Source organism: Semicossyphus pulcher, unplaced genomic scaffold (genome assembly GCF_022749685.1).
Source record: "Semicossyphus pulcher isolate SPU_LCO1_2020_fin unplaced genomic scaffold, fSemPul1.0.p SCAF_24, whole genome shotgun sequence".
Classification (NCBI taxonomy): domain Eukaryota; kingdom Metazoa; phylum Chordata; class Actinopteri; order Labriformes; family Labridae; genus Semicossyphus; species Semicossyphus pulcher.
Window position 1 is genome coordinate 16,299,079 of NW_027211698.1, and position 11,151 is coordinate 16,310,229.

The window sequence follows — 11,151 nt, forward strand, 5'->3', positions numbered from 1 at the left end:
CAATTAGGTCACATTAAAGGGTTAGACTCAGATTCAGGTGATGATTTCAAACTCAGCAGAAGACTAAAGATTCACAGCTTTAAACAAACTACCAAAGTAACAACAACACAATCACACAAACATACACACACATACACACATGCAGATGTCTTTGACATCACAGAACAGGAAATCCAACAGAGTCAGGAAACAGAAATGTGTTTTCACTGAACTTTATTTTTTCAGATTCAGGTGATTCTCACAAACCTGTTGGGTGACTGACAGTCAGACAGGTAAAATGAGTTGCACAGGAAATGTTCTTTGGCAGCACAAAGTGTTCATAAATGTCAAAATAAAAGTGTTAAAACTGTGACTTAAAAAGACGACAAAAAAGTTTAAGACTGCATTTTATATTCAAAGAAGACTGAACCATACCATCAGCAAACTCTGTATATAGATCAATTAACTCTGTGTATACATCAATTAACTCTGTATATAGATCAATTAACTCTGTGTATACATCAATTAACTCTGTGTATACATCAATTAACTCTGTGTATACATCAATTAACTCTGTATATACCATCAATATGTTTCCTGTGTCACAGATCAAGTTTCAGACAGTACACAGAACTTAAACTTTGACTGACTGAAGGAAAAGTTTTAGGAACCTTAGAAGGGAACTGAAGTGGAATGTTTTAGGAACCTTACCTTACATGAACTCTAAAGGGATGCTAGAGACACCTTAGTGGACTTCAGAAAAGCAAACAGAGAGGGAACGTTAGCACAGAACCTCAGGAAAATGGGAGAATTTAAGATGAACTTTAAAGGAACCCTCAGTGAGGCATTGGGTTGGACCTTAGGGAGTATCCTTTGGGGAACATAAGTGGAACCATAGGGGTCTGTTGGCCATAACTTGGGCCAACAGAGTGCTAGGAGAACCTTAGAGGAACCTGAGAAAAATTGTATGGAAACCCTGGGGAACAATAATGGACCTTAGAGGTGCTCTTGTGAACCCATTCCTCCTTATAGGATACTGTTTAAGAAACAACGGAAGATCTTCACGGGTTCAATGTAAGTATAGAATTAGAGACATCTGGATGTTAGAGGAACGTTTGAGGAATGTTTGAGGAACGTTCTGTGTTTAGCATCATGTTTACATCTGTGAGTTTTGTGTGATTGAGAGAAGCTGGTCAGATGGTCAGTTGGGTTCCATCGATGTTTTTATGTTAGATGATGGTTATTGATCAGCTGATTAGTAGCAGTCATTTTTATATCAGTCAGCTGTTGTTGAATAAAACAATACACATAAAAAGGAAATGACTACAATAGTTTACATACAAATAATCATCCTGTTAAAACCACAAATCTCCAAATTTCTGTTTTTTAGCTTTTCAGGTCAGTGGAAGAATTAAACGCTGAGATTCTTCAACTTCATGCAAAACTTTGACTTCAAACCTGCAGAACAAACATCAGGTGTTCTGTGTTCCGAAAGAGTGTAAAGTTTGGAGATACGTCGTTTTCAGGGTCACACATGGTAATGTGACATGTGAGCTTTTAATGTGTTTGTGTGAAGGATTATCGATAACATTCATCAAAACCAAAACAGCTGTTAACTTTAAAGGAACAGTTCTACATGAAATCCTCGACAGATGAATCTTTGTCACTCAGAAGAAGAAGAAATCACAAAATGTTGAAATGTTCTTTAACTATCTGCTCACATCTGTTTTGTTCTTAATGAAGATTAACAAGTGTTTACGATTCCTCCTCTTTCTCCTCCTCTGCTCCTTCTTCCTCTCCTTTCTCCTCCTGAGGCATGGTGGAGGACAGAGCGTACTCCTGACTGACCCCCTCTGAAACCACTGACAAATCCACACCGGACACCTCCTTATCTCCCTCCTCCTCTTTCACCTCCTCTCTCTCCTCCTCCTCCTGTTTCTCCTCCTCCTGTTTTTCCTCCTGCTCAGCCGGAGCCAGCTGGGCATGGAACTCGGTGAAGGGAACCTCCTGGTCGGGGCTGCCAAGTGGGGAGATCTGGATGTCAGCCTCGGTAAGGATGGACTCTCCAGTCTGGATGGAGGTCTCGGGCGGCTGAGAGTCTGAGCTGCTGCGAGGCTGAAACACAGAGAGTCAGAGGTCAGAGGTCACGGGAAATTGAATAACATGGAAACTCTGTGGAACCTTAAGGGATCTTTTAATGAACAGAATCTTAATAGAAGCTTGATTTACAGAAACCTCTGGGCAACAGGTGTCAAACTTTGGGGAATGTGAGAGGATGCTTTGGGGAACCTAAAGGTTCCTTTGGGAAACTAAAGGGAACCTTGCATGAACTTAAATGGAGGGCAGATAAATTGTAGAAGAACCTTAGGGGAACCCTGGTGGAATTTTATAGGAAGCTTGGAGAAACCTGAAAGTATGGGAACTATGGGAAACGGTAAGGGAAATGCTGGGGGAACCAAAGGGATGGGGGAATGTTAGTATGTTCAGAGTATTAGAGTAAACTGAGGGGGATGTTGGGAGAACTTCAGGGGAACATCATAGGAACATTGAGGAAACATACTGTATAGTTAAGAGAAACTTTAAGGATACCTTGTGGTAAACCAATGGGAAGGTTCATAAGAGGAACTAAGAACGTGTGATCACATTTAGATTGACCGAATAATATTAACACAACCAGGTACCTTCCTGATGCTGAAGGTCAAAGGTGAAACCTTCAGACTCGAGGTTTTCTGTTTGATCTTCTCTCGCTGTTCCGGAGAAACGATCTTTGTTCCAATCTTCGTCATCTTCTTCTCGATGTTCTGCCTGGAGAACGCCTTCTTCAGGCTGTCGACCTTCAGAGAGAGAGAGACAGTCAAACATGTCTGTCTGAACACCTGTCTGTCTATCTGAACACCTGACTGTGGTTCTTACCTTCTTCAGACTCGAGCGTTTCAGTTTCTCAGCTCTGGACTTCTCCATGTTCTCCAGATCATGAGGCCACACCTCCTCTTCTTCTAGCTCCGCCTCCAGCCCAACGTCCTCGTCAGATGATAGGTCAATGGTCTGGAGCCCACTCTCCAGGGAACGGTTGCCATCAACAACGCCTGACACTGATTCATCCCCTTCCTCTATAATCTCATCACGAGGGAACGGAGGAGGATCCTTGATGAAGACACTGGAGGGGATTTCGTTCTCCTCCTGAGGAAGAGCAGAACATCAGGGTGAAACCTGAGGAGCTTACCCTGAAAATGTTATGGGTCTAAGAGGAACCTCAGTGTTAGCCCAAAGGCAAGATGAGCCACCTTAGTGAGAGCCTAAAGAGAAACTTTGAGGGAACTACTACTCTCACCAAAATGGACACAATGTGCAACAATACTCCTGTTGAGAGTGCTGCAACTCTCCGTAATCTACATGTGCAATACTTACTTTTGTTTATTATGGGCAAAACTTCACTTCATCTCATTTCTCAACATGTGCAATACTCTTTACTTGTCTTATTAGTTCTGTACATTTCTTTTTTAGGATACACTTGTCTATGCCCTTTATTGTAATGTCGCACGATCCACTTTGCTGCTGTAACACTGTAAATGTCCCTGTTGTGGGTCCAATAAAGAATGATCTTATCCTTGGAGAACATTGGGACCTTGTTAGGAGAGTGACTGTCACGGTTGTGGACTCTGTTTTTTCATGTACTTCTTGTTTTATTTTGTTAATTTTAGTTTCACCCTCATTTTCTGATTTCTGATGTCATTTGATGTCAAGTTTCCCGCCTTGCAATCAGCCACACCTGTTGTCAATTTCCCATCATTCAGAATATATACCGCCACCATTTCACTTGTAACTCTGACAGATTGTCTTCGTTCTCTTGCAACAAGCTTTCCAGCCTTTTGTTTCTCTCGTGTTTTTGCCTTCGTGTGTTTTTGACCTCTGTTTTGCCTTTTGGACTTTTTGCCTTTGCCCCTCTGTTTATTGTTTGACCTTGGATTGTTCCTGGATACTGAGGGTAAGCCTGACCCTGATCTGTGCTGATGCTGTTCTGACTGATCTCCTGTGTATGACCTACTGCCTGGCTTTGAGTAAACTGCTCTCGAGTCTTTCTCTGAGCAGAGATATGACGGGGGCCTTGGTGGAACTTCAGGTGAATGGAAGAGAACCAAAAGAAACCCTGGTGATAGAAATGTGATGACAATATCAGGTGCTCCTAAGGGAGCCCTGACAACCTCTGCTCTTCATCTCCTGATCACCATCATCAATACATCAAACAGTATATTCATTTATGAGAGTTTCAAAGATAAGAGGAATAAAAGGATAAAAAATACTAACCTGAACCCTAAAGGTGTTTAAAATGTGAAAATGACCTGATGCAATCATCAGTATCCAATAATTTAACCCATGTATGACGTTTAATTTATAACTTGTTAACCTGTTCATGCCATTAACAAAAAATTACAAAGGGACAATGTATTAGTTTTTTATTCAGCACATAGATTTCTCTCCAGAACAGCTGTTAGAATAAATCAAGAAAACAAGCATGCTTATGTCCTCTTAATGTACACAGTATTTAATAAAACAGGCACAAACAGGAGGATGAAGACGAGAAGGCACAGCTGAGAGTTTCCACAGAGAGTGTTAAAAAACTGAAGGAGAACCACACCCCTGAGGAATGCTGGGTATTTAAGGAGGATGAGAATGTGTAGTGGCAGTGAGACGAGACAGTAAAACACGAGTACATACTGATACTGCAGCGCTGACGAGTGGACAGACAGGTACTTTCAGTTACTGCAGGACTTACCTGAAGCTGTCGACAGTAACGTTACTGTGTAAAGTAAAGTTTCTACAATTTCACTACAGACTTACTGCACTACAGTTACTGCAGCACAGTTACTACAGGACACTTACTGTGGTAATAGGACAGGTTAGTTAGTCACATGTTCGGCTGATGAATGCCACAAAACACCTGAAGTACTGTAACCTGTACATACCTCTCATGATGTAAGCAGTAATACCTGTTACAGTTAGTACTTGTACTTCATCTGTACTCACCAGTGCTGACCTCAAGTCTCTAATGATAGAAACAGAACCTGACTGTCTGTGGAGAACGTTACTGTCTGTGGAGAACGTTATTGTCTGTGGAGAACCTGACTGTCTGTGGAGAACGTTATTGTCCGTGGAGAACCTGACTGTCTGTGGAGAACGTTATTGTCTGTGGAGAACCTGACTGTCTGTGGAGAACGTTACCGTCTGTGGAGAATTTGACTATCTGGAGAACGTTATTGTCTGTGGAGAACGTTACTGTCTGTGAAGAACCTGACTGTCTGTGGAGAACGTTATTGTCTGTGGAGAATGTAACTGTCTGTGGAGAATTTGACTGTCTGGAGAACGTTATTGTCTGTGGAGAACGTTACTGTCTGTGAAGAACCTGACTGTCTGTGGAGAACGTTATTGTCTGTGGAGAATGTAACTGTCTGTGGAGAATTTGACTGTCTGGAGAACGTTATTGTCTGTGGAGAACCTGACTGTCTGTGGAGAACCTGACTGTCTGTGGAGAACGTTACTGTCTGTGGAGAACCTGATTGTCTGTGGAGACTTTGACTGTCTGTGGAGAACGTTACTGTCTGTGGAGAACCTGACTGTCTGTGGAGAACCTGACTGTCTGTGAAGAACCTGACTGTCTGTGGAGAACGTTACTGTCTGTGGAGAACCTGACTGTCTGTGGAGAACGTTATTGTCTGTGGAGAACCTGACTGTCTGTGGAGAACCTGACTGTCTGTGGAGAACGTTACTGTCTGTGAAGAACCTGACTGTCTGTGGAGAACGTTATTGTCTGTGGAGAACGTTACTGTCTGTGGAGAATTTGACTGTCTGGAGAACGTTATTGTCTGTGGAGAACGTTACTGTCTGTGGAGAACCTGACTGTCTGTGGAGAACGTTACTGTCTGTGGAGAATTTGACTGTCTGTGGAGAACGTTACTGTGTGTGGAGAACCTGACTGTCTGTGGAGAACGTTATTGTCTGTGGAGAACCTGACTGTCTGTGGAGAACGTTACTGTCTGTGGAGAACCTGACTGTCTGTGGAGAACGTTATCGTCTGTGGAGAATTTGACTGTCTGGAGAACGTTATTGTCTGTGGAGAACGTTACTGTCTGTGAAGAACCTGACTGTCTGTGGAGAACGTTATTGTCTGTGGAGAATGTTACTGTCTGTGGAGAATTTGACTGTCTGGAGAACGTTATTGTCTGTGGAGAACCTGACTGTCTGTGGAGAACGTTACTGTCTGTGGAGAACGTTACTGTCTGTGGAGAACCTGACTGTCTGTGGAGAATTTGACTGTCTGTGGAGAACGTTACTGTCTGTGGAGAACCTGACTGTCTGTGGAGAATTTGACTGTCTGGAGAACGTTATTGTCTGTGGAGAACCTGACTGTCTGTGGAGAACGTTACTGTCTGTGGAGGACCTGACTGTCTGTGGAGAACGTTACTGTCTGTGGAGGACCTGACTGTCTGTGGAGAACGTTATTGTCTGTGGAGAATGTTACTGTCTGTGGAGAATTTGACTGTCTGGAGAACATTATTGTCTGTGGAGAACCTGACTGTCTGTGGAGAACGTTACTGTCTGTGGAGAACCTGACTGTCTGTGGAGAACGTTATTGTCTGTGGAGAACGTTACTGTCTGTGGAGAATTTGACTGTCTGAAGAACGTTATTGTCTGTGGAGAACCTGACTGTCTGTGGAGAACGTTACTGTCTGTGGAGAACCTGACTGTCTGTGGAGAACGTTATTGTCTGTGGAGAACCTGACTGTCTGTGGAGAATGTTACTGTCTGTGGAGAACCTGACTGTCTGTGAAGAACCTGACTGTCTGTGGAGAACGTTACTGTCTGTGGAGAACGTTACTGTCTGTGGAGAATTTGACTGTCTGGAGAACGTTATTGTCTGTGGAGAACGTTACTGTCTGTGAAGAACCTGACTGTCTGTGGAGACCGTCATTGTCTGTGGAGAACGTTACCGTCTGTGGAGAATTTGACTGTCTGTGGAGAACGTTATTGTCTGTGGAGAACCTGACTGTCTGTGGAGAATGTTACTGTCTGTGGAGAACGTTACTGTCTGTGAAGAACCTGACTGTCTGTGGAGAACGTTACTGTCTGTGGAGAATTTGACTGTCTGGAGAACGTTATTGTCTGTGGAGAACGTTACTGTCTGTGAAGAACCTGACTGTCTGTGGAGAACGTCATTGTCTGTGGAGAACGTTACTGTCTGTGGAGAATTTGACTGTCTGGAGAACGTTATTGTCCGTGGAGAACCTGACTGTCTGTGGAGAACGTTACTGTCTGTGGAGAACCTGACTGTCTGTGGAGAACGTTACTGTCTGTGGAGAACCTGACTGTCTGTGAAGAACGTTATTGTCTGTGGAGAACGTTATTGTCTGTAGAGAACGTAATGGTCTGTGGAGAACCTGACTGTCTGTGGAGAACGTTATTGTCTGTACGACCAGGAGGGAACACTGACCTGGAAGATGAGAACTTTGAAGTTGTTCCTGTTGATCAGGTGGGCGTGGTTTGCCTCCAGCTTCTTAACCTGAACCCCTTGACGCTCCATCTTATCCCGAACCTGCAGACAAGAGCACAGGTGATGATAAAAATCTACCTGACAGGTGTGACTTATTCAAATCTACCTGACAGGTGTGCTGTGTTTAGTGACAGGTGTAAGAAGTATACCTCCTTCATGGTGACCGACAGTTTGCGGCTCTTGTCCAGCAGTTTGCTGACCGTGTTGGAGGTGTGACTGTGGCTCTTTGACAGTTTGGTCATATCAGCCTGGATCCCTCTGACCACGCCCTCCATCTCCACCTGGTGCACCTAAAAACATCAACAACCAATCAGACATAAGCCTGGATCCCTGTGACCACGCCCTCCATCTCTACGTGATTACCTGTTGAGGTTTGGACCTGTTAGTCGAGTGTCTGGTGTCTCTGCAGGTACAGAGAGCCAGTGTATCAAAGACTGAACAGGTCAAGAATCTGGGTTCCGTTCTGGTTTAGTGTTTCTGTGTCTCTGTGAACCTGCGACCCTGAACAAACCGGGTTGTTCAGGGTTAACCCTAACCCTGACCCTTTACAATCATTGGTGTTTGTTTCTGTATTTTAATAGCTTGTTTGAATGTTGAGTGACTGTGATGTAGTGTGACAGTAAACCTGTTCTAACGTGTCATTAAGGATCTCTCTGTTAACGACAATAATCACGAATACAGGAACAGGAAGTAGCACTTTGTTTTTATGTTTAAAAGATTTTAAGTTTTAAAACAGTTTCAGCTGAACGTCACAAACACGTCAGGAATGTTCACTCACAGGAAAGTCAAACATCTGTGAACCAGCTTCTTACCCTGCACCGTGCTGCTGTGGGTCATGTGACGCCTGACTGTGGGACTAAATTAGATCTTTGTATTCAAAACTTACATAAAAGGAAACACAGACTCAGAGACGACGAGGAGCATGTGGAAGACTCAAACTGAAGCAGACGACGCCTGCACGCCTCGCTCCAGCTAAAATCAACAGATTTTAGTTTGGAACGTTTATCTGATCCGAGAAGCATCAGAACACACATCTGCACTGGTTTGTTGGTGTGTGTACTGGTGTGTGTACTGGTGTGTGTACTGGTGTGTGGACTCGTGTGTGTACTGATCCTGGCTCACCTCCATCTTGTTCTGGTTCTCCTGCACAGTGTCCAGCATGTTGACCAGTTTGTCCAGCAGAGTGAGGACGGTGATGGCGTTGACGGGACCCTGACTCATTGTCTCTGGGTCGAAACCTGCCAGAGGGGCCGAGGGGGTGGCCTGTTCCTGGTTCTGGTCCTGGTTCTGGTCCTGGTTCTGGGGGGGGACGAGCAGGTCCTGGCTCTGGTGGGTCTCTGTGGTCACCATGTTGTCTCGGTCCTCAAACATCGACTACAAGTGAAAACTCAAAAACTGAAAGTTTCCTGCTGCAGAAAAACTCTGGAAGCTGTGCCTCGCCCTGTGTGTGTGTGTGTGTGTGTGTGTGTGTGTGTGTGCGCTGCACTCTGATTGGTCAGCTCAGAGGAAAACTTTCCACACCTTTAACTCCTTCACTGCTGATCTTAGAAACTTTAATACAATGGGAAGAAGCTTTTATTGTGAAGACCTTTACGCATCCAAAGATTTCCTGTCAGAAAAAAGCTTCCACAATAACAACAATAACAACAATAACAACAACATTCATTATAATGATATAATCATGTTTTATAAAGTCCTGAAGGGGTTAACTCTCTCTCTCAGCAGCTTAGTGTGTAGAGTGTGGTAGAGAGCTACCACACCTAGGAGGAGGGGTCTGTTACCATGACATACACACCACAGAAGTCTGTTACCATGACAATGGATATTGTGTTTGTGGAGAGAGAGAGACTGTCAGTCTACCTGTCTATCTCTCTCTCGCTCTCTCTCTCTCTCTCTTTGGTGTTTTAACTGTGAAGTCATCTGGAAGGAACCTCGCTCGCCCCTCCCCCCCTCTCTCTGTGAGTGTCTCTCACCCTCTCTCTCTCTCTGTGAGTGTCTCTCACCCTCTCTCTCTCTCTCTGTGAGTGTCTCTCGCCCCTCGCCCCTCGCCCCTGTTTGTTGGAGGTTTTCAGTCTGTTTGTTCGGGGGTCTAAACTCCTGACAGATTCAAATGGGCTTCAGTGGCTTGGCTGCTGTTTGATGAAAAACTCGACTCCTCTTTTTGTCAATAAACATGTAAATAATTTAGAAATGTAAAAAGTACCAGTGGAACCTTAGAGGAACCTTTGAGAATGTTCAGAGAACCTTTATGCAGCTTTGGGAGATGTTGGTGGAACCTGATCCAGGGTTTTCTTTCAAGAATCTTTGGAGAGAAACTTTAAGGGAACCCTAGTGGGTGAAATAAAACTGAGTACTCGACCAATCAAAAACGACAAGCACTACAGGCCCCGCCCTGAAAGTTCCTGGACTTTTGGAAAGTACTACTGCCCAAGCAGGGACTTTTCAGGGGGTAAGTCAACTACCCTGGAACTAAATTCAGACCTTGGTTCCTGCTGTCGAAATGCACAGAGTTCCTCAAAAGGTTCCTAGTTCCTGGGGAAAGTTCCTACTGTTGAAAAGCACTTGTAGATAGAGGAACTTTGGTGCTTTTTCACAGCAGGAAATTTTAGACAAATTTTGTTCTACAACAGAACCCACACACACAAACACAGTTAGTGTTTGTTTACAGGTGTGATCATGTGACTGTGGTTTGTTTTTGTAACATGTATATATTTATATGTTTGTTTTCTGTGAGTGTGTTTGGAACCATTCTTAATGCTAGAACACAGAAACAGGAAACAGGAAGACACACTCACATCATGGAATTCATACAAACACAATAACCTCATTACTCTCTGTGTGTGTGTGTGTGTGTGTGTGTGTGTGTGTGTCAGGGGCGCAGGAATGCCTTCGAACAGTCTGTGAGAACATCAACAACAGGAAGCGTGTACATTTTTCCACTGCAGGCACACAGTTAACCTTTATAGTCTGCAGACACACACACACACACACACACACATCTAATTCATATATTTTATATTATATTGTACCGTTAATACTTCATGTCAATCTTTGTACTGTTGCTTTAAAAAATAAATGCATGTATAAAGAGCAGCCACATTAGAGGGCGATGTTAAATTGGATTAGGGCGTTCATGCAGAACCGAAGTTCGAGTGGGTGGGGCATACTCAGATATAGTGTTGATTGATGATGGTACTCCACAGGGTACTATTATTAGCCCAGTTTAGTTTAATGTAATGATTAATGACATGTTTAAGGATGTTGGGGATGGGTTAGGGTAAACCCTGTCTGGAAAAGAGGGAGGAATATTAAGTTTATTCTTAGAAAGATACAAATAATAAATAGGACAATAGACAACCAAGGACTGACCACGTATGGTCATCCATTGGAGAGGGTTAAAGAAGTTTTTAGGAGTACATTTTGATGACAGATTAACACGGAGAACTCATCTACAGAAGACAATTGTCAAGTGTGAGAAAGTTCTAAATGTGATGCGCAAACGGGGGGCTGATAGAGGCACACAGATGATGATCTATCGAGCTATGGGTCGATCAGCATTGGACGATGGCTGCTTGGCTTATGGCAGTGCAGCGAGGACTTCCCTTGCAGAGCCGGATGTCGCCAGG

At 43.8% G+C, this 11,151-nt stretch overlaps 1 protein-coding gene across 1 annotated transcript; it reads right to left on the reverse strand.

Moving 5' to 3' along the window:
• Positions 1 to 196: 196 nt before the first annotated feature.
• cavin2b (caveolae associated protein 2b) lies at positions 197 to 8,961 on the reverse strand. The gene is made up of 6 exons (XM_069675256.1): positions 8,648 to 8,961; positions 7,675 to 7,815; positions 7,466 to 7,567; positions 2,893 to 3,159; positions 2,661 to 2,813; positions 197 to 2,094 (listed from the first exon to the last, which is right to left on the reverse strand). The coding sequence occupies exons 1-6, from the start codon at positions 8,894 to 8,896 to the stop codon at positions 1,735 to 1,737; spliced, it is 1,272 nt and encodes a 423-aa protein (XP_069531357.1). The 5' UTR covers positions 8,897 to 8,961; the 3' UTR covers positions 197 to 1,734.
• Positions 8,962 to 11,151: the final 2,190 nt, after the last annotated feature.